Source organism: Idiotropiscis lumnitzeri, chromosome 3 (genome assembly GCF_059441095.1).
Source record: "Idiotropiscis lumnitzeri isolate Australia: NSW breed Sydney's pygmy pipehorse chromosome 3, RoL_Ilum_1.0, whole genome shotgun sequence".
In the NCBI taxonomy this organism is placed as follows: Eukaryota; Metazoa; Chordata; class Actinopteri; order Syngnathiformes; family Syngnathidae; genus Idiotropiscis; species Idiotropiscis lumnitzeri.
In genome coordinates this window covers 33,566,218-33,592,312 of record NC_142393.1, presented here as the reverse complement: position 1 = coordinate 33,592,312, position 26,095 = coordinate 33,566,218, and the positions used below count along the sequence as shown (strand labels likewise).

General features: G+C 44.7%; 1 protein-coding gene across 4 annotated transcripts in view; it reads right to left on the bottom strand.

Moving 5' to 3' along the window:
* itpr3 (inositol 1,4,5-trisphosphate receptor, type 3) overlaps window positions 1–26,095 on the bottom strand; it is a 340,721-nt gene that overhangs the window by 183,583 nt on the left and 131,043 nt on the right. For all 4 annotated transcript variants that reach the window (XM_088289554.1, XM_088289555.1, XM_088289556.1 and 1 more), the window contains exon 19: window positions 15,930–16,045. In XM_088289554.1, coding sequence (XP_088145680.1) covers window positions 15,930–16,045 — 116 coding nt within the window. The remainder of the gene's footprint in view (window positions 1–15,929; window positions 16,046–26,095) is intronic.

Below are 26,095 nucleotides of genomic sequence, written 5' to 3'. Positions count from 1 at the left end.
GTTACAGTGAGCCTTCTCGCTGGCCTTACGCTAAAGGTAATGAACGCGACTTATGATTGAATACTCAATTGTGAGTGGTCAGCGGTATGCGGAATCAACACACCCGGTGTTACGATCGGAGGGTGGAGGTAGAGGAGGACCCAAATGCAGGGAAGCCAGGCAAGGGTAACTTAAAGGGAATTTAATGAACGAAATAATAGGGCAAACAAGGTACTAGGAAAAACAAACGTATTAAAGTGCAAAACAATGAGGACGAACAAAACGCGACTGGACAGAACTAAACTTGACTAGAAAACAGGGACAGAAATCAGGGATAAGCAACAGTGACAAATAACCATGAGCTATGAGCGTGAACGAGGAACAAAGAGCAACAGTGACATCCAAAAAAGGGGCAATGCACCGATGCCGAGTAGTAGAGACGAGGCGTTTAAGTAGTGAGTTAATTAAACTTCGGTGGATCTGTTAGACCACTACGCAGATTGGTAGGGGTCCAATGTGGGAGGACAGCAGTACCTGTATTCTGCTGGAGAACCAGTCTCTCAAAGCACTTCATGATGACTGGTGTGAGAGCTTTCCTGGGGTTTACTGCAAGGAGCGCACACCTCACATCGTGAGTGAGAGGGTGTTGAGGTATGAAATGCTGGGGGCTGGCGGTCGGGGTGAGTCAAACCAAGAAAAGAAGCAGTTTAGCTCCTCCACCAGCGACGCACTCAGGTCTACTGGTGTTATGCTATCTCCTTGGTAGTTGGTGATGCTTTGTGAACCTTGCCACACGTCCCGTGGTCTGTTGCTGGCTGGTCATCCGTTTTGGCTTGTTTAATGCCTTTTATCAGGTCAGCAGGACATCCAGGGCTTCATGTTTGGGAAAGTCCGAATGGTCATGCTCAGGGACACAGTTTCCATGCAGAATTTGATGTAGTCCAGTACACATTGTGTCCAAACGTCAAGGTCCTGATGATCAAAGAGGTCCCAGTCTGTGTGAGGGAAGCAGTCCTGTAATTCACTCATGGCGGTTTCATGCCAGGTTTTCACAGTCTTTGTGGTGGGCCTGAATCTGCGTCTGAGAGGGTTGTACGCAGGTTTGAGCAGCTAAGACAGGTGGTCGGACTGGCCGAGCGGGGCGATGTACCCGTGCTTGATGTTTGAATAGACATGATCAAGAGTGTTGTCTCTCCTCGTTGGGCACTTAACATGCTGGTGGAACTGTGGGAGTACGGTCTTTAAATTGGCCTTATTAAACTCTCCCGCTACTATATGCACGCCATCAGGGTGGGCCTGCTGTCGTTTGTTGATGACCCTCGCGAGTAGCGAGCGCGCAGTGCTAGCGGTAGCATCGGGAGAGATGTAAACAGCAGTAACAATCACTACTGTTAGCTTCCTTGGGAGAAAATAAGGCCGCCATTTAACGGACTTGATGTCGGGGGAGGAGTGCTTCTCAACAATCATGCTATTATTGGACCAGTCCTCAAGCACGTAATACAGAGACCCCCACCCCTGTTCGTACCGGTGTCTCTCGTGCAATCAAACATATCCAGTAGCCAATAAGTGGCGCTTACAGTAGGTAAAAGTAAGTTTGCAGATATATTCAGGCATGGATGATTGTCAAATTTGACAAATTTTGGGAAGAAATTATTATGTGGGTCAAATAACAGCATATTTTGTAATCAAAGCACTATCAAACTTTAAAGCAAATTAAAAACGGCCGACTACCTGTTATGTTTAGCCCAGCGGTTCTCAATTATTTCTTGTCACGCCCCCCCTACCAAGAAGTGTGAACCTACTACCAGTGAATGCAACCGCTGGATTTTTAATCCCCTCACTGCTAGTCGGTTCTCTGAAGCCTTTGATCAGCTCTGTGTTCCCTCATCAATCACAGAGGGAGACAGCTATTGGTTCCACTCTTCAAGTAGCAGTATTTTGGATTCTGTGGCTCCATTTAAAATTATGCGGCCAAAATGTAAGAACTCGTGCAGCTAAACAAGAATGCAGCAAAGTTGAATGCAGGTGGAAAACAGACAGGCTGCAGGTTTCATATCAAATCCTAAAAGACTGCTGGCAAAAAATGTGATAAAAAAAATGATTAAAAAAATGTGAAAGAGTCAAAGAGGGAGTACTTGTCCAGTCTTATTCAGGCAAATTGTCATAAACCGCGAACTCTATTTAATACTATCGATTCTGCACTTAAACCCCGTCAGCCAAATTGCATAAGCTTGTCCCCTGAAATTTGTAATAGATTTTTGCATTTTTTTTATAGACAAGGTTGCTACAGATAAGGCTCTTGCGTCAAACGCTACATTTGACCTCTCTGTCCAAGTTTCTTGTTCCGGATTGTTGGATTTCTGTTAGGTTGAATATATATTTTATCCCATATTTTACTCTAAATAAATAAATAAATAAAATACTGTAGTTGTATCAAATGACACTGGGAAAAAGAGCTTAGCAGTTACTCCTCAAATTACTCAGCTCATGCAGCAGAATTAGTAGCTTAAACAAAAGCGTGTAAACTAAAGAGAGTAAATTGTGTTCCTATTTACACATATAGTCATCTTAAAATGTGTAGCACATACATTGCATAAGTGTTTTCCTTGAATACACATTGCAGACAATACAGCTAAAGAAGCTGTTGCGGTCATACACGTTTTAGTGATAGAAGTCCCAAAGTTAAACAAAGGCTTTGGAGGAAAATGGTGTAACATCGCTACGTGATCTGTGTGTGACCAAAAAATAATCTTTACAAATGGGCTGCTATATTGAGTCATGGGATAACACATGTCTCAACAGGGGAAATGGTGCATCAGATATTACGTTATTATACGGCTTACGGCTTTAATGCTTATTCTGAACATTTTTGTAGGGCATGTTTAAAGTGTGCGAAACACAATGCACAAGGTAATTTGAGTCCACGCAGAGGACGCTTTCCTACACCACAATGTCCATTTCAAATTATTCATATGGACTTATTTGATAAAAACCAAAGTGAAGGAAAAAAAAAAAAAAGAAGAAAATAAATGTTTGGTCATCATAGATGTGAATTCGAAATGGTTAGAACTCTTTCTAACCGACAAATCCAGATGCATTGACAGTGGCAAAAGTACTTTGTGTCATGACCCGTGCCGGGCATGTCAGTGTGTTGTTGTTATTTTCTTCCCTCCTTCCTACCATGTGCTTTTCTGTTTTTGTTTTGTCAGCTGTGTAGGGGCGTTTCCCTCTCAGCCGTCTCATCCTCACCAGCCACGCACCTGTTCCCTGTTAACCGTCACACCTGATCCCCATCTGCTCCCTAACGACCGGACTATTTAAGCTTCCCATACCGACAACGCAGTGTCGGGTCATTGCCGCTACTTACGGACTGTCACGACCACGTCATCGTTCCAGCTCTTGCTCCCGCTCTCGTTCATGCTCCCAGCCCTTGTCACCTGTCCCTGTCCGCTTAGTTTGTTCCCGTCTCGTTTTGTTCCTTGTCCTGGTTCCAGTTGAGTCACGTTTAGTTTGCCTTGTTATTTTGCACCCTGCCACGTGTTTGTCCTTGTTTGACCCTTTCAATAAATTCCCTTTAAGTTACACCTATCCCAGCCTCCTCGCCTTTGGGTCCACCTCCTCCTCGCCGTAAGGCGATCCCTGACACTTTGTAAGGATATCATTCCGAGATATGGTATTACTGAAAACAATAAACAGTGACAATAGTTCCCATTTTGTTAACTAACTTGTGAAAGAGATAGGAATGATGTTTCACGTTGATTTGAAAGACAATTGTGCTTACCACCCTCAAAGCTCTGGATTGGTGAAAAGAATGAACGAAAAAAAAAAAAGTGAAAAGGCTATGCATTGAGGAAACGGGGAGGCAGTGGACACAGAGTATGGAAATTAGTAAAACTGTTTGTAAAAACGACAAGCACTGTGACTTTCCATTGAATGTTATGCGAGTCGCCTCTCTGTCCACTTTTAAACCTCGCTTGAAGATGAATATTCGGGCCTTTGACTCAGCATGAGACTGTTGCTGTTCTGTTGTTTTTCTGGTATCTACTGTAAATGTGTTTATGTGAGTTAATTTGAGTTATATACAGAGAGTTGCACTGTATTGTATTTCATTGTATTTAGGACTGAGACGTTGTAAAACATTGTTTGGAAGGCCTTATAGAATACCTCAAATTTAAGAACAAATGGGAAATAGATGTTGAAGCAACTTTAGCTGACTACATGTGAAAAGTGTTAGAAAAACAAAGACAGGCACAAATTTAGAGTGGTGAGGATCTTTCTGTCTCCCAGCAGGGCACTAAACTAGTGAGCCAGGAGACTGGATGCTTGAAAGAAGTTTGAAGATAAGACATTTGTAATTACCCAAGAGGGAATGCCATGTTAAGTTTTATTGACAGCTCTCACAGCTGTAAAGATAGTAGAAGAGTCAATATTGGTTCATTTGACACGTTGTAAAAAGGTCATTTTGGTTGAAATCTCCTACAAAGGAGATGAGCGGAAGTCTGATGATAGGGAAGGTCTTATTTCATAAGACACCAGACTAAGTAGAGGGGATATTTCAGACACAATGACCCTGAAGTGGTTAAAAGCAGCTGTTCTATGTTGTATGTATACAATTTTATTCTGATATTTTTGTTGTTGTGTTATATGTGGGAACAACCCAGAGTTACATAAACAAATTATGATGTGACTATAGTACAATACCAACAGTAAGAATCCCAATTACTAATCAAAATGGATTTGCAAACACCAAGCAGATAATTGAAAAAAAAAAAAAAAAAAAGTGATAGGAGATATTTGTGGAGCTTGGACGACATGTTTATAGATTTGAGTTGAAACTCTCTGAGTAATACTCAAGTGGGCAACTATTGGTCCACAGAACAAAGTTACATGGGAAAGTATGTACCTTCGTGAAAAGATAGCAATTGGACAACGGAATATCCAAAATAAGCAAACAAAATTGTGTTATTGATATTATATTAATGCTTATCTTGATAATACATGCTTTTTCCAAGATGGCGGCGCGCATAGACGCAGCGGCTAACAGCTCTCCCTCCCAGTGCTCCTTATTACTTTTTATTAGTGTTTGCCTGCTCTTATTGGCACCAACTGAGGCACAACATCGATATACCCGCCAGGACATCGTGGACATTGGATATCGATGCGAAATAACCGTCACAGAGGAATTTTGCTATGATCGCAAAATTCCGGACGAACTGGCGAGGCTGCCTGGCTCACCGTGGCTTGTCATCGGGACCGGGAGGCGGCGCAGGCGACGCAGAGAGAGGAAGCAGAAGCGGGGCTGCAGGTCCGGTGTCTTGCAACGGCTGCGACGGCAGCCCCACAGGCAACCACTGCCGAGTCTCTACCTCACCAACGCCAAATCCGTGGTCCACAAAATCGACGACCTGGGATTACAAATCCTGGGAAACCGCTATGTGCGAGACAGCAGTGTGATCGTCGTCACGGAATCCTGGCTGCACGCAGACGTCCCCGACGCTAGCATCCAGCTGGCCGGGCGCTCGCTACATCGCGCGGATCGGACGAGGGACACCGGTAAGAGAAGGGGCGGGGAGCTCTGTGTTTACGTGCATGAGAACTGGTGCGGCGATAGCACGATCGTCGAGAAGCACTCTTCCCCCGACATCGAGTTCATGTCCGTTAAATGCCGACCTTATTTTCTCACGAGGGAGCTAACGGTCGTGATTGTCACAGCTGTTTACATCCCTCCCGACGCTAGCACTAGCACGGCGCTCTCGCTACTCGCGTGCGTCATCAATAAACATCAGCGGGCCCACCCTGATGGCGTTCACGTAGTAGCGGGAGACTTTAATAAGGCCAATTTAAAGACTGTACTCCCAGAGTTTCCCCAGCATGTCAAGTGCCCAACGAGGGGAGACAACACTCTCGACCATGTGTACTCGAACATCAAGCACGCATACAGGGCCCTCCCACTCGCCCCCCTCGGCCAGTCAGACCACCTGTCCTTGCAGCTCGCACCTGCATACACCCCTCTCAGGCGCAGATTCAGGCCCACCACAAAGACTGTGAAAACCTGGCGTGACGACGCCATGAGTGAATTACAGGACTGCTTTCAAGACACAAACTGGGACCTCTTTGATCATCAGGACCTTGATGTCTACACACATTGTGTACTGGACTACATCAAGCTCTACATGGAAAATGTGTCCCTACACAGGACTATACGGACCTTCCCAAATGCGAAGCCCTGGATGTCCAGGAGGGTTCGCTCTCTCCTCAAGGCACGTGACGCTGCCTTCAGGTCAGGCGACAAAGCCCACTACAGGGTGGCTCGTGCTGACCTGAGCAAAGGCATCAAGCTAGCCAAGGCAACCTACAAGGGGAGGCTGGAGGCCCACCTTGCCAGTAACAGACCACGGGAGGTGTGGCAGGGTCTACGGTGCATCACCAACTTCCGTGGCAGCAGCACGACCTCTGCAGACCCGAGTGCATCGCTGGCAGAGGAGCTTAACTGCTTCTTCGCTCGCTTTGACTCGCCCCAACCGTCACACCCCGCACTTCATGCTCCAACTCCCCCCCACTCACCGTAGAGGAACACGATGTGAGGCGCGCGCTCCTGGCTGTTAACCCCAGGAAAGCTACTGGACCCGACGGAATACCAGGCAAGGTCCTCAAAACATGTGCCCACCAACTGTCACATGTTTTCTGCAGGATCTTCAACCGCTCCCTGGCTCAAGCAGTCATCCCCTCCTGCTTGAAAACTTCCACCATTATTCCTGTCCCCAAAAAGTCACCAGCCGTCCACCTGAATGAGTACCGTCCTGTTGCTCTCACACCAGTCATCATGAAGTGCTTCGAGAGGCTGGTTCTCCAGCACATCAGGGACTGCCTTCCTCCCACTCTGGACCCCTACCAGTTTGCATACCGGGCTAACAGATCCACTGAGGACGCCATCGACACTGCTCTGCATGTTGTGCTGGGCCACCTGGAACAACAGCAGAGCTATGCAAGGATGCTCTTTGTGGACTACAGCTCGGCATTCAACACGATCATCCCAGACATCCTCGTCGCCAAACTGGACATTCTCGGCCTCCCTGCCCTCACACGCATCTGGATTAAGGACTTTCTGACCAACAGACCCCAGACTGTGTTGCTCGGCCCCTACACGTCCTCCACCCGCATGCTGAGCACCGGTTCCCCTCAAGGATGCGTGCTGAGCCCTCTCCTGTACGCCCTCTACACCTACGACTGCAGCCCGGCCCACGGCAACAACACCATCGTCAAGTTTGCTGACGACACGACAGTGGTCGGTCTGATCTCGGAAGGTGACGAGACAGCCTACAGAGAGGAGGTAAAGAGACTGATAGCTTGGTGCAAGGACAACAGACTGCACTTTAACACTGCAAAAACAAAGGAGATTGTCGTCAACTTCAGGAGGAACAAGACGGTGCCGCCCCCCCTCTGCATCGAAGGCGTGTGTGTGGAGAGGGTCCACACGTTCAAGTTCCTGGGAGTACAGATCTCCGACGACCTTTCTTGGACTCACAACACCACAGCAGTGGTAAAGAAGGTCCACCAGCGTCTGCACTTCCTGAGAGTCCTCAGGAAATTCAACCTAGACAGGAAGCTGCTGCTGGCCTTCTACCACTCGTCCATCGAGAGCCTGCTGACGTACTGTGTCTCCACCTGGTACAGCGGCTGCACTGAGGCGGACAGAGTGAGGCTCCAGAGGACAGTCAAAACAGCGCAAAGGATTATTGGCTGCCCTCTCCCCTCACTGTCGGACATCTACACCGCCCGGTGCCTCAGAAGGGCTCTCAACATCGTCAAAGACAATACCCACCCAAACTCACACCTGTTCGACCCTTTGCCCTCTGGCAGGCGCTACAGATGCATCAAATCGAGGACCAATAGACTGAGAAACAGTTTCTTCCCGAGAGCCATCTCCATTCTGAACTCTCACACACACACGAGAACACCCTTACCTTGCAGAACAGCATCGTGATGTGTTTTTATATACCCTATTCAGTACAAAATTCCATTGCACTCTCTTATTTGTTTATCTAATTTATATATTTGTCTGTATTATTGTTGTATTGCACTGGAGAGGGGAGCCCTCTAATCTCGTTGCACACTTGAGTACAATGACAATAAAGGGATTTCTAATTCTAATTTGGATCGGGTCAGCGTGTATCCTGTAACTAGAGTTGATGTAGATGAACATGTTTTCTATAATAATCGCTCTTGAAAATTTCAATTGTATTAATGTTGCTGAGAGAGCTGAGAGGTTAGGAATTTTATCACCACCACTGTGTCTGGTTTTGATAGTGGTTGAAATAAACTTCAATCCACTACCAAGAGGGGAAATCTGGTGGTGGTGTGGATATGATAGATCATTTGATAAATTACCTAAAGGGTTTTGAGACTTAGTGCATATATGTATGTGTTTTTCATAACTAGGCCCTGCTTCTAAATTATTGGTAGTTTCTGGAGAGTGCCATTTCTCAAAATGTACTTGATTGATTGTAAATGGTATGTTTTATATTGTTTGTGTATAATCTGTGTGAACTCTCCAATGTCATGACAGGACATCGGTGACGTTAAAAAAGAGAAAGAGTATCACGGCAAAAAAATAAAAATAAAAAATAAATGATTCAACATACATGGAAGCCATCGGTGTTCTCCTTAGTGTAAGTAAGTAATTGGAAATTAACAGATCAAGTAACAGGATTTGAGTCCTCGAACTAAGAACGAAGAACACAGACAGGTCAACTGCATCATCACAACGTGCAAAAATTAGGTAATTGGACGCAAAGTGGGTTTGAAACTGTGCATGAACGGCTATCAACCAATCTCTTATGGCATTCCGAAACAGGATGACTGTTGATGTATTGTTGGATGAGAGAGGTGGTGTTTGTGCTATGTTCGGTGAACAATGTTGCACATTTATTCCCAACAAAACAGCGGTGGGTGGTAGTCTAACCAGGGCCATAGAGGTCTCAGGACTCAGGACTGGTCTGGACGCCACCATGTGAATGAAGTTCCTGGATGAATGCCTTTGCACAATACAGAGCCCTAGTTTCCTCAATTTGGTATGAATCGCAGTTTTTGCAGCATTCTTGACCTTGTGAGGATGCTGTTGTATTCCGTGTATGCGTTCTCTCATTAACAGATTGATAATCACAACAAAATCGCCCATGGAGAACCGGATGGCTCGAATGTATCATTTGCTTGGCCCTGTTCAAGAAGGTAATGGCAATGATGAAAATAATGATATGGTTTATGACCAACCTGAATTGTTTCCAGACCCTGGGAACTGCGAATAATTAACATTGCCTCTGAGTGTAAATGTATTTCTTTTCATAAATATGATCTTACAGTCGAAAAACTCACTGAAGTGACTGACGTATGGTGATGTGAGAATTTGAGTAAATATGTGATAAACAGGAGGGAAATGTTAGGTTGAAGATATATTTTATCCCATATTTTACTCTATTAGTATTGCAAAAGAATTGTTCCACAGCGTGACCTATTTTTGACCATATGGATGAGAAGATGCCTGAAGACTGGATCAACGTCTGCAACATCAAAGGAGGTGTGCCGAGACACACCTCTGAAACAAAAGGACTGAGACTTTAGTGCCAGAGCACTAAAAGGCATATCTGCCTTTTCAATCAGTAAATGACTGCCATTGATGTCTGTCTTTCCTCTTGTGTCTGAAATGTTTACATGTTCCTGCTGGTGCTCCCCCCTTCATTCCTTAGTGCAAATACGTTGTATTGTTAGGGACTTCCCTAATAAAATAGAGGGCTCGGCGGAGTGTGCTCCAGAACGAAGTTGGAGATGTAACTGAGCACACCTCCGTTCGTTCTCCTCGCGAGTAAAAAATCAACTCTTGTCTTCCTTCCATTCATTTTGCCTATGTTCAGTGAATGCTTAGGTGATTGAACCTGACAATTTCTTTGAGGCGATCTCCTTGTTATCTTTGAAGGAGGTGGTTTGCCATATTAAGCTATCCGGCTCACCATATGATGCTGTCCCTCCTCATTTCTTTAAGGAAGTTCTCCTAAGTATTGGCGAATCACTTTTTCCCATTATCAACAGCAGTCTTTCTTGTGGTGTTGTCCCCCAACATTTTAAACATGTTGTGGTGGAACCCCTGCTTAAGAAACCTGGCCTTGACCAAGATGTGCTGTCCAATTATAGACCCATTTCCAAATTGCCTTTTATTTCTAAAATTTTGGAAAACATGGTGCCCTTGCAGTTACGATCCTTCTTGGGTGAACACAAAGTCATGAAGGTTTTCGTGTCAGGTTTCAAGAAAATGCATAGCACAGAGTCAGCCCTGTTACGAGTGTTAAATGATATTCTTCTGTCAAACGACACTGGAGACTATGTATGTCTTGTCTTGTTAGATCTAACTGCAGCGTTTGACACGGTGGACCACAGTGTTCTTCTGGCTTGTTTACAGCACTAGCTGGGGATTAACGGTAGCGCTCTAGAGCGGTTTAAATCCTATCTGACGAGCAGGAGCTATTGTGTTCGCCTAGGTGGCACTGAGTCCTGCTCTGTCACTTTGTCATAAGGTGACCCACAAGGTTCCGTTTTGGGGTCCTTGGTGTTTTCGTTATACCTGCTGCCCCTAGGTTCCATCTTCCGAAAACATGGAATTTCCTTCCATTGCTCTGCATCTAGGCTAGATTACTGCAATGCACTTTACTTTGGAGTCAGACAGCCCTGACTCAAGCGCCTCCAACTGGTCCAAAATGTTGCCGCTCGCCTTTAAACTGGCGCTCTGAAGACAGAACACATCACCCCAATCTTAGCCTCTCTTCACTGGGTCCCAGTGCACTTTAGAGTTCGGTTTAAGATACTTCTGTTCGTCTTCAAATGTTTAAATGGCCTCGCCGCAGCGTACCTCTCTGAGCTCCTCCACCCCTCCGCACCTGCCCGATGCCTCAGGTCTGTGGTCCAGATGCTGCTGGAGGTGCCGAGGACTAAGCGGAGCCTCAGGGGGATCGTGCCTTTTCTGTTGTCGGTCCTTCCCTATGGAATGACCTCCCATTAAATGTTGGGCAAGTCCCCTCTCTGTCCATTTTTTAAAATCAGTTTGAAGACACATTTTTATTCTTTAGCTTTCGATTCAACATGACACTTTCGCTGTTCTGCTATTATTCTGACATCTATTGTAAATGTGTTTGTGTTTTAATTTGTGTTCTAATTATCTGCTCATTTATATGACGGCATATGGTAAGCGCTTTGTTACAGCTCCGGCTGTTGTGTAAATGCGCTATATAAATAAAATTGTATTGTATTGTATGTAAAAATAAATAAATAAAAAAGAAAAAGAAAACCAAAATATATTTCAGTTAGCCAGTAGGAGGCACTATTACTGTGATGATGAAAAATAAGTTGCAGATGGACTATTGGACTATTATCAAATGTGAGAAATTGTTCGACGTAGTTATCATTTAGGTCAAGGGACAGCAGTTTTGTGGCCGAGGCTAACACAGACTTTTAAAGTAAATTAAAATTGGTGGACATTCTGTAGAATTTTTAGATTATGGCTACAGAAGACTTTTTTGTAGGTCTCGGGCTGTATATACTACCGAATTGTTGTAGCTCTAGGTGAAATGTAGACTGGGACTGCTCTTTAAAAAAAATCTTGGGGAGACTAGAGGGCAATCTTTTAAACCATGTATAATAAACAAGTAAACTATGGAAGATTTTGCCAGGCCTGATATGTGAGCAAAGTTTCATAAATTTTTTAGCGGATTTAGACCCTCAAAACAGTCGTTGCTTTATTGGTGGACTGCGTTGCCACGGAAACAACTTTTTTGCGAATAATGTAAAACTTCACGTTTTTATATGAGGTAGACCTGGTTAACCTGCTGGGGGAAAAACATCAAAGAATGAAATAATTACTTCATTTGGCCAGTATGTGGCGCTACCACTACGATGTAAAACAAGTTTGTTGGCCTGTACTCTTATCAAATGTGAGAAATCTTGATAAGAAATAATTATGTGGTTCAAATTACAGCAGCTTTTGTTGTCAAAGCTACGTTAAAGTTTAAAGTAACGTAGAAATGGCCGACATACACACCAACAAATTTCATAGATCTAGGTGACGTAAACAGTCATATAATACAACACTGATTATTTTGCGAGGCCTGATGTGAGAACATATTTATTTTAATTAGTTTTCCTGCATGTTTTCTTTTTTCTTTCTAGGGGGCTCGCGAGCCATCTTTAAAAAAGTACACATATAAAATATTTATGATTTTGCCATGTCTGATAGGAGTGTGAAGTTTTATATGTACTTAAATGTTGACCAATGATGTATTTTGTTTACCATTACAGTATTCTTATTACAGTACTTTTATCACTGCAGTATTTCTACCATTGCAGGACGTTCACTATTACAGTACTTTTATCATTGCAGTACTTTTATCATTGCAGTATTTCCTATCATTGCAGTACTTTTACTATTACAGTACTTTTATCATTGCAGTATTTTTCTATCGTTGCAGTACTTTTACTATTACAGTACTTTTATCATTGCAGTATATTTTATCATTGCAGTACTTCTAACCATTACAGTACTTTTATCATTGCAGTATTTTCTATCATTGCAGTACTTTTCTATCATTTCAGTACTCTTACCATGACAGTACTTTTATCATTGCAATATTTTTATCATTGCAGCATTTTCAATCATTCAGTAGTTTTTATCATTACACGTTTCCCCCTCTGTATAATGGACAGGCATTAGGAGTGTTTCCTTACACTTAGATACGTTTATACTGTGTATATTTGCATGCTTTTTATGAATGTCTGCTGCTAATGTTATACATTAACGGCTACATTATGCCGCCGACTCTGTGTGATCTATATCTTTGCTGCTGTAACACCTCAAATTTCCCCATTGTGTGACTAATAAAGGACATCTTTATCTTTTGTTTCATCTTCATAACTGTTCGTATATATTTAGCCCCTCAAAATCAGCATTGCTTTTTTGGGGGAACTATGTGTTGCCAAGGCAACAACTTTTTGCAAAAAATCAAGTCAAGCGGCATGTTTTTAATATCAAGAAGATGTGCTGGGGGAACCTCAGCTGCTTCCCCAGATCCATATGCAGCTGCCAGTCGGATGCTGTGTGGAGTAGGCCAGTTGACTTGTTTTGTGGATTTGTTTTGGGTTTCTCTCCTGCTTTGAAAAAGGAGATTGCCTTCTTTGGAGTGTGATGGTTTTTGCTGGATCTGATGGCTGCAACTAAACTCTCAGCAGCTGCCTTAAGCACCTGGTCATGCCGCCAGCGATAGACCATCGGCCAGAGCCTTCGGGCAGCCGCTAAGGAGGAATTCTAAAGAGCCTCTACCAGAGCACAGCAGGCAGGAGGGTGTCTCACTTTTCCCCCACACATGGAGGTTTGCCGGGCTAGGCAGGACATCGTAGATGGGGTAAATAGCGTGGATCAGGAATCAGACCCGCTACAAATTTGTCTTTAAGATGTTAGTTCAGGTGATCCTGCGCTGTTGTGTGCCCTCCCATCTTGTCAATGCTGCCTGTTGCCCTTGTCTTACAGCCTTGCTAACTCACTGGATCAGGTGGTGCCTTTCCTTCCCCCAGATCTGGGTGATGGGGATCATTGGGAAGTAACCCAAGCCTGCTCTGCCTGTTGCCATGGCGCCCACCAGTGCTTTCTGTCTAAGGTGTGACTACCAGCTCCATTGCTTCCCGTGCCATCCACCTCCTTCCTGTCCTCACCTCGATGCCGGCTGATGATAACTTGAAGTCCTGTGAGTCCCTGTACGATAGATCTTCTCTGGTGCGTACCACCATGAACTCCTCAGTGAGGCCACTGAGAGGAAGCTTCAGGATGTTGATTGTTCTATACAGGAAGAAAGACACTGATCTTCCTCTCCAGGCAGTCGACTATTGTCATTGGGACTGCATAAATCAGCAGGGGCCACAGCATGCGGGGCAAGATTGAATGCTGGTAGATCCAGGCCTGGATGGAAAAATGGAACTTGTCCATCACCTTCATCCTCTTCAGCACCATGGATCGCAATTTGGAGGGCTTAAAACTCATTCTTGCCCAGGCAATGAGTCTTACAAGCCCTTGTAAGATCCACTCACATCCTGGGACCGACGTTTTGTTACGGTGAGTCCATCCATGCAAGCTCTGAAGGGGTGGGGGCTGTCGTACAACTGACTTGGTCAAGGGCTCCCTGCACTCCACCTCAGCTGACTTGACAACCATCTTAATGACTAGGGAAAAGAGGACAACAAAGATGGTGCAGCCTGTAATTATTCCTTTCACAATGCAAATCCAGTCTGATGTTTCTGACCCAGACGTGACTCTCATTGTGAAGTTACTGGAGTAATCCAGGAGGAGGTCCTTGATCTTAGTGGTAACATGAAGATGGAGAGTAAGCTCGACAAGCTTATGTGGAATGGACCTATATATATATATATATATATATATATATATATATATATACACACACACACAAATATACATACATACATAGAGCAGGACATACTTCTTACTTCTTGCCTCCATCTAACCCTGTTCTCTGCATCCTCTGCTCTCACCCCAAGTACTTTGATGTCCTCTTTAACTACATCCATAAACCCGCTCTTGGGTCTTCCTCTAGACTTCTTGCCTGGCATTTTGAAACTCAGCATCCTTCTGCCAATATACTCACTATCTCTTCTCTGGACATGTCCAAACAATCTCAGTCTGGCCTCTCTGACTTTATCTTCCTACCCCTAAAACATAAGCTGGCATGCATGCTAGTGGATGTTTTGAAAAAGGCACCAGGGAGTAAAACTGAGTAAGTTACATATTATTGGCAATCCTGTGGTGTCTCAGATTCGAGGGTAGCTTTCAAATTTCCCCATTGTGGGACTAATAAAGGACATCTTTATCTTTATCTTTAGCTTTTGTGACAACTCAACCAGCAGTTAGTCAGACACATTAACTTTCACAATAAAGTTGTATTGTTCTTCTTAATATTATTTTTTGTTATTGATACTTTGAGCAGTTTTGTTTTAATTACTTTTATTAATGTACAATGTCCTTGAGGGTCTTGAAAGGCGCTTGCAAATTTAATGTATTATTATTATTATTATTATTATTATTATTAATAATAATAATGTACTAACAGTACATGGGGGAGGGATGCCACACTACTTACAGTCAGAGTTTTACATCAAAACCAAAAGTATCACCCAAAATCAACTGAACAGCATACTAGCAATCAAGTGAAAAAAACAAAACAATGAACAAAGAAATACAATAAACACAAAACATGTATCTCATGCCATTCATATCTCAAGTGCAAAGCACTCTGGTAGTGCTTCAGTCTCAGCCAATCAGAAGGCTGGGTTAGAGAGATGTCGTCAGTTGAGTGTTTTGGGCAGCGTGTCTTTTATTTTGTTTGTTTGTTTTTCAGGGTCTTTGTGCAAAGTTTAATCTAAATTGTGATGTTTCTTGCTTGCAATAACAATGATAAAACAGACTATGACATCGTGCACAGCGGTAATTTTATCCAGCTTTCTCCCACATGTTCATACTGGTCTGTTGTCAATTGACTGGCTCAAACCGTGATGCTCACACAATGTATTTCCCCACGTAAATTCTTTCGCACTTTCTAGTGTCAAACTTTACCAACTGTGAATTTTTTAGCACTTTATAGTCTCAAACTGTGAAATGCTCCCAGTTGGTCAGGCTCAATAAAGTCACACATCTACAAATTATGGAACTCGGTCTGTACACAAGGCATTATAGGGTGCCCCGTCCATTTTGGAAAAACAATTGGGACTTTTAGGTTAGTGACAATATGATAGTTATTTGTGTGTTTATAAACTTGATTTGAGATTGGATAATTGTTCTTCAGAGGTAGAACATAATGAGTTTGTTTGGGACATAAAGAACACTGTTTTTTGGAGACATAACAGCTGACCTGTAGTAGGTAAGTACATTCTCATCGTGGGCATTGCCTTGTCGGGCCTCCTGAGCTAGCTGCCTTATGCTCTTCTCCTGCTTCTCGCTCGTCTTGTCGGCCCACACCAACCACACCTACAGTAAACAAACAATATTTGAGCTTCATTTGGAGGATAGATCAAAAATTAGTATTACCCATAACAAAGATAAACTATAATTAAGTTAAACCGTAACGAGGATGATCAATAATGAGAATGCAGGATAACAAGTAGGAAAAAAGAGATAATAACAAGAATAAATGTGAACAAAATAAAATATAACAAGGATGAACTGTAAGAAAGATAATCCATGAGGACAGACCATAGTGAGGATAAACCATAATTAGGGCAGAAGCAATCTAAAGGAGCAAAAGAGCAAAGAATGGCACAGCAGAGTGAGTTAAAAGTTACAACTTAAGTATCAACGTCAACATCAATATTGTAAGGTTGCACAGCAATGTAAAAAGTAATGGATCATTTCTCAGCAGAGAGGTGGTTTCATATGCTTACTGTTTGAACAATCAATAGAAAACAATACAATAGAATACAATAGGATACAATACAATACAATACATAATACAATGGAACTGTATTTCTATAGCGTATTTCACAACAGCTGGAGCTGTAACAATGCGCCTTCCATATGGTGTAATATAAATTAACATACAAATTAAAAGACAAATAATGGATAGTGGAAGAACAACAGAGCAGCGACAGTCTAATCTATTTATTTATTTATTTATTTTTACATACAATACAATACAATTTTATTTATATAGCGCATTTACACAATAGCCGGAGCTGTAACAAAGCGCTTACCATATGCCGTCATATAAATGAGCAGATAATTAGAACACAAATTAAAACACAAACACATTTACAATAGATGTCAGAATAATAGCAGAACAGCGACAGTGTCATGTTGAATCGAAAGCTAAAGAATAAAAATGTGTCTTCAAAGAGGTTTAAAAGTGGACAGAGAGGGGGCTTGCCTAACATTTAATGGAAGCTCAGTCCATAGGAAAGGACCGGCAACAGAAAAGGCACAATCCCCCCTTAGGCTGCGCTTAGTCCTCGGTACCTCTAGCAGCATGTGGGCCGCAGAGCTAAGGCAGCGGGCAGATGCATAGGGGTGGAGGAACTTGGAGAGGTACGCTGGGGTGAGGCCATTTAAAGACTTGAAGGCAAACAGAAGTATCTTAAAGCGAACTCTAAAGTGCACTGGGAGCCAGCGAAGAGAGGCCAAGATTGGGTTTATGTGATCCGTCTTTAGAGCTCTAGTTAAAAGACGAGAAGCAGCATTTGGCACCAGTTGGAGGCGCTTGAGGCTGACTCCAAAGTAAAGTCCATTACAGTAATCTTGCCCAGATGTAACAAAGGCATGGGTTACTGTTTTTAAGTGCTGCTGGCATAGAAAGGGCTTCACTTTAGCAAGCTGCCTGAGATGAAAGAAGCTGGATTAAACAACAGCACTGATTTGCCAATCAAATTTAAAATCACTATTGAGTTTAAAACCCAAGTTTGAGACTGTTGGCTTTAGGTAAGATGCCAAGGGGCCAAGGTCAACAGGGTTGAAAGTAGAAGGGCCACCGGGACCGCAGACCATAACTTCTGTTTTCTTTTCGTTGAAATTCAAGAAATTAAGTGACATCCAGATTTTGATTTTGTCTCGACAGGACAGTAGTGGAGAAAGCCTCTTTTTTGCTCAGCGGGACATAGCTCTGACTGTCATCCGCATGGCAATGGAAGGAAATTCCATGTTTTTGTAAGATGGAACCTAGGGGCAGCAACGACAACAAAAACAGTGAGGGCCCCGAAACAGTACCTTGTGGAACACCATATGACAAAGGGACAGAGCGGGACACAGAGCAACCTAGGCGAACACAAAAGGACCTGCCAGTCAAATAGGATTTAAATCACTCTAGAGTGCTACCAGTAATGCCCACCAGGTGCTGTAAACGAGCCAGACGAATACTGTGGCCCACAGTGTCAAATGCTGCAGTTAGATTTCACAAGACAAGACACACATAGTCTCCAGTGTCGTTTGCCAGGAGGATATCATTCAAAACTCGGAGCAGGGCTGTGTTATGAATTTTCTTGAAACCTGACTGGAAAACCTCCATGACATTGTGTTCACCCAAGAAAGATCTTAACTGCATGTACACCACCTTTTCCAGAATATAAGAAATGAAAGGCAATCTGGAAATGGGTCTAAAATTTGTCAGCACACCTTGATCAAGGCCAGGTATCTTCAGCAGGCGTTGCACCAGAGCATGTTTAAAATGTTTGGGGACTACACCACAAGAAAGACTGCTGTTGATAATGGGCAAAAGCGATTCGCCAATACTTGGGAGAACTTCCTTAAAGAAATGAGGAGGGACAGCGTCATATGGTGAGCCAGATAGCTTAATATGGCAAACCACATCTTTCAAAGATGACAAGGAGATCGCCTCAAAGGAATCCAACACTGCGGAACAAAATACGTGGACAGAGGGGTTAAATGTAGTGTTGGATGCTTTCAGAAAATAAACATTTTGTATAGAACACAATAGAATGGACTGAAATAAATCAATAGATAAATACAATGTAACTCAAATATCCAGTGGCGGGAAAAAGTCCCAATCAAAATGTGTTTTCTAGGAATATAGATATGAGCAAAGAATTTAATTAAATACAGCAAGGCAACATTGAGTAACATTGGGGAATACCTCCCATTTACCATTTTAGTTTTGCCAAGTTTGTTATCTTATAATTTAATGAAGGTTTCATTCAACTGTGACGATTCCGTCTGAACACTGGGTGGCACCTACGTAATGACATACTGGAAGTGTCTATGACAAAAGAAACCGAAAATTCACGAAGAAAAATTATGTTGTATACTGGAGGGCTGTGTGCTAAGCTTAGCAGAAAAAGGAACTAAAAATAATAAGCACTACAAGACTGAGCCGAATGTCCAGTGCTGGCCCAGATTGAGACCCCCACCCAGTGTGAATCTCTCCGCGGCGATTGTAGGCTTTTATCCATGTTGAGTGACGAAGCTCAATGCAACACTAGTGTAGTTCCCCACTTCCTACCACTTCAACAATCATTAATGTTAGCTTGTTATAAAATGAAGAGTGCTTCAATTGACTATAAATAAAATAGTAATGTAATGTAATGTAATAATAAGGAGCAGCCGAGCTCACACATGTTGATGCCAGCCATCAAAAGCAATGAAATGCAACTTCTTTTTGTGACATGTATGTTTATTTATTTATTTATTTATTTAATAAATCAAACCACGACTTAAGTTTGCATGTTTAATCGTGACATTGAGGCTAAGTCCTTGTTCAACTTCATAGAAATGTTCGATGCTAATTAAAAGATTTGATATCACGGTAAAAGTGTATTTAATTAGGGGTAGAAATATATATTACTGGTACACAACTAATATCGTCCATTTGGCGAATTTAGGGAGGCTGTTTATTCAGTCAGACCGTGCTTCTTTTTGTACTTCTCGTGGGCCAAATTAAACCCGTGTGTGGGCCTGATCCAGCCCGCGGGCTGTATGTTTGCTGTCTTTGTTTTTCATTGTACGTTCCCTGTCGTACCATTGTACTTGCCGGCATAGTCTTCCCTCTAGTGGTTCAACACATATATTAACATGGATTATACCACAGTATGTGTGTTTCAATGACAATTGACAGAAAGACGCCTAAACTGCCTTTAGTGTGTAACTACTACAGACTGTATGTATGACTCTGAATTTGTGGGTCATAAGAAAATGGTGGATGGCAATTTTGTTTTGTTATCTAGCAGTTAAAAATTACTACATACCTTATCCCTTTGCATGTGAAGTATGTCCTTGTCTGGGCCATTTCAAGAGCGTAAGATTCTCTCAAATCCAGCATTCATGCTCACGTTAGTGCCGCCGTACACATTTCCGGTTCCGGCGCCGCGCGAGTGGCTGACTGTTTACAGCAGCGTGGCTCACTATTGAGCCTTTTTCGTGTGTTTTTTCCCTTTACCCTGTTTTATTTTATTTTTACCTCATCTCAGCAATGGATATACAACTTGCGGTGGTTTTACTGCTGTTGGGGGCTGTTTTTTGCGCGATCGTGTCCGGAGACAAAACTCGGAGCTACGGATCGATCGTGTACTCAAGAGATCAGCTGTTAGCACTCCGCGTAGGCTCCCGGAGCGAGACCCGATATCCCCCGCGAGCTGAGAAGGAAGAGACGGGGATGTCGTGCGGGGGCTAAACGCCAGGCAAGGAGGAGACGATACCACCCCGTCCTCCCGTCCGTTATTATGGGGAATATTAGATCCCTTCCCAATAAAATGGACGAGCTAACAGCGCTAACCGGGCACGAGATGATTGTCCGGGAGGCTAGCTTGCTGGTGTTCACGGAGTCGTGGCTAACAGAGCTAACGCTGGACGCCGTTGTGGAATTGGACGGCTTCCAAATACTACGCGCGGACAGGACACTGGAGAGTGGTAAGAGGAAAGGGGGAGGGCTGGCTGTGTTTGTTAATGATAGATGGTGTAACCCTGGGCACATAACAGTTAAGGATCAACTTTTCAGTCGGGACATTGAGCTGATAGCTGTTAGCATGCGTCCATTCTATTTACCCCGAGAGTTCAGTCATGTGATCGCGGTGGCGGCGTACGTGCCACCCTCTGCTAACAGTGAGACAGCCTGTGACGTACTGACTGCAGCTGTGAGCAGGCTACAAACACAGCACCCGACTGGTCAGCTAAGATGGCGGCTTAAAGAGATGGTGAATCTCGAGCTCTCAGCATAAAATAGATTTATAAGACATTCCCGGGTAAAACTGAGGTATACAATAGAGCCAGCCCGACGTCAATTGAACCCGATTTGAATTGTTGAGCCGCTGAAAATGCCAAAGTCGGGGAGAAGAAGTGAAAGAAGCGGGGAATGTGGAGAACAAGCCTCTGCTAATGCCAGCGATTGTGGTGTGATCTGTGTGTATGTACCGGGTGGTGATGGTTTAACCCAGAAACCCCCTTTATGTTGTGGTATGGTCCATTGGCCTGAGCTGGGACAATGGGCGGGCGCTACGCAGTTCAGTGTGGAGTTGAGTGTATGTCAATAAAGCCGACAGTATCGGACCTCGCTGTAGTGGCATCCTTATTTGCAGGATTAAAAACACAACATGGTGTCAGAAGTGGCTACAGGCGAGTGTCCAGAGTAAGCTTGTAAAGTCCTGAGTTTATTGGAAACGGTGGACGTGATGGACGGAGAACAAGACGAGCCGTGTTCGCGAAGCGGCCAACGTGCTTCTTCGTCGGGGATACATGAGGCAGCTGTGGTGGCGCCGGGTGCGACGTTCAGCATTCAACCGCCGGAGCAGTTCGACTTCAGCAAACCCCAGGACTGGGAGAGGTGGATTAGGAGGTTCGAGAGGTTTCGGCAGGCCAGCAACCTTCACTCATCTTCCCAGGAAAATCAAGTGAACACGCTAATATACTGTATGGGCGACGAGGCGGACGACATTTTGAAAGGACTGAACCTGTCTTACGCACGTGAGAGGCAGTATGACGCAGTAAGGAATGCTTTCCATGCCTTCTTCATTGTTTCAAAGAACGTGATATACGAAAGAGCACGCTTTAATATGAGGAAGCAAGGGGAAACCGAAAGTGTGGATTCCTTTTTGACTGCTTTGTACACATTGTCAGAACACTGTGAGTATGGTGCTCTGCATAACGAACTGATTAGGGACAGACTAGTGGTAGGACTAGTTGATTCCAAATTGTCTGAACGTATGCAGATGGATAAAGACCTAACGTTGGACAAAGCAATCAGCATGGCAAGGCAGAGTGAGGAAATAAAACGTCAGCAAACAAGTCTGCGAGGTGATGCGTCTGCTAAAGTTGACAGAGTTGCATTCAGAGGCAAGCAACTGCACAAGAAGCCAAAGGCTCAGAAAGAGATGGGCAGTAACGCTACAGCTGAGAAAATCAAGCGGTGCCGCAAATGTGGAAAAAGTCAATCGCACCATCCTAGCCAATGTCCTGCTAATGATGTCATATGTCACGGCTGTGGAAAAAAAGGACATTTTAAACGAGTGTGCCTATCAGCCAAATCAGTCAATGAGGTTCAGGAGAACTCAGAGGATGAAAGCCTGTTTCTAGGTTCTGTGGCAGCAGGAAATGACCCATGGACTGTTAATCTCAAACTGAAAAATAAAAAAGTCCGGTTCAAAATTGACACTGGCGCGGATGTGACTGTGATTCCGAAATATGTGTTCGATGCAGTGTACACCAGCAACAAACCCTCCCTACACAAAGCACCTAAACCCCTGCTGGGTCCAGGCGGCTTTCCACTTGAAGTGCTGGGGGCCACGAACATCCTGCTGCGGAGGCGAGGAAGAGAGACTGTCGAGGAAGTGTTTGTGGTCAGGAGCCTGCACATAGCCCTGCTCGGTAGGTCAGCCAGTGTGAAGTTGGGCCTGGTAGCTCGTCTGGACAGCATTAGCATTCAGACCCTGAAAGACTGCTATCCGAAGCTATTCGACGGTCTGGGGGTGGTTGAGCAGCCTTACACCATTAAGCTGAAAGACGATGCAGTGCCATATTCGCTGAAGACTCCATGAAGGATCCCTCTTCCTTTAATGCCCAAAGTCAAAAAGGAGCTGGAGCGCATGGAGAGGATCGGGGTCATCAGTAGAGTGGAGGAGCCCACAGATTGGTGCTCGGGCATGGTGGTGGTGCCTAAAAAGAATGCTGATCCACGCATATGTGTCGACCTAACCAAGCTTAATGAGTCGGTGAGGCGAGAAAAGTACATCCTTCCGTCAGTTGAGCAGACGCTGGGCTCACTAGCAGGCGCTAAGATCTTCAGCAAGCTCGACGCCAACATGGGGTTCTGGCAGATTCTGTTGGCTGAGGAGTCAGCAAAATTGACTACCTTCATCACGCCCTTCGGGAGGTTCTACTTCAACCGACTGCCATTCGGAATTACTTCTGCGCCGGAGCATTTCCAAAACCGAATGGCCACACAAGTCACAGAAGGCCTGGAAGGAGTAGTGTGTCACATGGACGATATGCTTGTATGGGGGACCACACAGGAAGAGCATGATTCTCGACTTCATGCCGTTCTAAAAAAGATGGTGGATGCTGGAATGACACTCAACCTTGGGAAGTGTGAAATCTCAGTTCAAGAAGTGAAATTCCTGGGCCACATCATCTCAGACAAGGGAGTGAAGTCCGATCCAGCCAAAACGTCAGCTGTCAGAGAGATGGCTGAGCCAACTAATGTCAGTGAGTTGCGCAGCTTCCTAGGTATGGTGAACCAGCTGGGAAGGTTTTTGCCGCAGCTGGCAGAGAAGGATAAAGCGCTCAGGGACCTGCTCTCGAAGAAGAACTGTTGGGTCTGGGGAGCTGACCAAGTTCAAGCTTTCAATAGACTGAAAGAGGAGCTCTCTTCCACGCCTGTGCTGGCGCTATATGACCCGAACAAGGAGACTAAGGTGTCGGCTGACGCGTCTTCCTTTGGGTTGGGAGCAGTGCTTCTGCAAAAGTGGAGCGATGAATGGAGACCTGTCGCCTACGCATCGCGTTCTCTCACAGCGGTAGAACAGAGATACGCACAGGTCGAAAAGGAGGCCCTTGCACTCACTTGGGCATGTGAACGCTTTAGAGATTTCCTGTTAGGACATCACTTTGGATTGGAGACCGATCACAAGCCTCTGCTGAGTCTCCTAGGTGCTCAAGCCTTGGACACTCTCCCACCACGCATACAGCGTTTCAGGATGAGGCTCATGGGATACTCATACACAATGTCTCATGTTGCCGGAAAGAATCTGTGGACAGCTGACACTCTGTCACGTGCACCATTGCATGCAGAAACAACACGCGCAGACAACGAGCTCATGGAGAGCACAAACATCTATGTAGACAGCATCATCGACAATCTTCCAGTGAGCACCACCTACATGGACGTTCTCAGAGAAAACCTTAAAGCTGACAGTGTGTGCTCTGCTGTCATGAAACTGTGCCAGGAGGGCTGGACTGACAACAATTCCTGTAGCGGGGTCCTGAAGCTGTACTGGGCAGAACGTGCCTTTCTTACCGTCCACGACGGTCTCCTGTTAAAGGGGACCAGGCTAGTAATTCCGTCAACGATGCGGAACGATGTCCTTGCTAAGTTACATGAGGGTCACCAGGGAGTAGTGAAGTGCAGGGAGCGCGCTAGACAAACTGTGTGGTGGCCAGGCCTAAGTCAACAACTCAACGAGCTAGTCCAGAAATGTAGAACGTGCATTAAAGAGCGCACAAATCACATGGAACCACTCATGCCCTCAGAACTCCCGGAGAGACCTTGGCAAAAGCTTGGGGCGGACCTGTTCACTTTGGCAGGAAAATCATACTTGGTGGTCGTTGACTACTATTCAAGGTATGTGGAAGTAGCAAACCTTTCCCTCACAAAGTCTGCTGACATCACAGTGCATCTCAAGTCCATGTTTGCCCGTCATGGAGTGCCTGAGACTTTGATAACGGACAATGGACCTCAGTTTGCTGCGCATGGCTTCGCCACCTTTGCTGCGAGCTATGGATTTAAGCACGTCACGAGCAGTCCCAAGTTTCCACAAAGCAACGGTGAGGCTGAGCGCGCTGTTCAGACTGTCAAAGGCCTCCTCAAGAAGACTGAGGATCCCTATCTTGCTTTGCTGGATTACCGATCCACTCCTCTCCAAAACGGACACAGCCCGGCGGAGCTGCTGATGGGACGTAGGCTCAGGACCACTGTCCCTACTCTCCCTTCGCTGCTGATCCCGTCTCTTCCTCACGCCGCGATTGTCAACTCGAAGGAGAAGGAGATGCGACTGGCGGAACAGAATCACTTTAACAGGCGCCACAGGGTGCATGTTCTAGACAAGCTTGCACCTGGACAAGAGGTGTGGGTGACTGACTCAAAGATCACGGGGACTGTGGTTGGCGAGCACACAACACCACGATCCTACATGGTCGATGTGCCTGGTGGGACTGTGCGCAGAAACCGCCATCACTTGATTCCAACGGGGGAGCCTAGCATTGCGCCAGCAGCTGTACCCGCTCCAGTGTCAGCCCCCCCAGCACCCACGGCCAGCCCGCAATCGGGCGCTCCCAGAACGAGGTCGGGCAGACCTGTCAGGAAGCCCGTTAGACTGGATCTGTAAAAAAAAAAAAACGAAAAAAAATAACAAAAACAAAAAAAAAAAAACAGATCCAAGGAAAGAAAAAAAAATAGGTGGGGTAACATTGGGATGTACTGATTGGATTTTTGATGGGAATGTTGGTGTTTTGAAAAAAAAAAGTATTTGATGTCATTGTTTAAATGTTGGTGTTTTGGGGAAAAAAAAGTATGTGATGTCATTGTTTAAGTTGAGCATGCTTCGGACTATTTAAGATCATTCATTGTTTTACTTAAAAGGGGAGATGTGGTGTGATCTGTGTGTATGTACCGGGTGGTGATGGTTTAACCCAGACACCCCCTTTATGTTGTGGTATGGTCCATTGGCCTGAGCTGGGACAATGGGCGGGCGCTACGCAGTTCAGTGTGGAGTTGAGCGTATGTCAATAAAGCCGACAGTATCGGACCTCGCTGTAGTGGCATCCTTATTTGCAGGATTAAAAACACAACAGCGATCACGTCTTTAGCAACGTGATGGACGACGCTGTACATTTGACGAATGATGACTTTCCGCTGCTGCCTGTTACTCCAAGTAAGCCTCCGCTTGCCAAGAGACCTATTTTGTCCTACACCCTCGCTCAAGAAAGTGCTCTTTCTTCCGACGATGCTGTCCGCACTTTGGCCAACTTGATTAACTCAAGATGTGATGCTATTGAAAAAATGGTGGATACTGTTCGCTCAAGATGTGATGCTATTGAAAAAATGGTGGACACTGTTCGCTCAGAAATAAAAGAGATGAATGGAAAAATAACCCTCGTTGAAAAACGTCTTGACAAAAATGAGGAGGCTGTCTTGACATACATGACGCGTGTGGTTGACTTGGATAGCTACGGGCGACGTTGGAACTTGAGGCTACACGGACTACCAGAAGCAGAGAAGGAAGATGTACGCGCAGAGGTTATCGCTGTTTGCCAACACGTACTACCAGCTGAAAAAGAGAAGTTTCCCGATGTTGTTGATGTGACTCATCG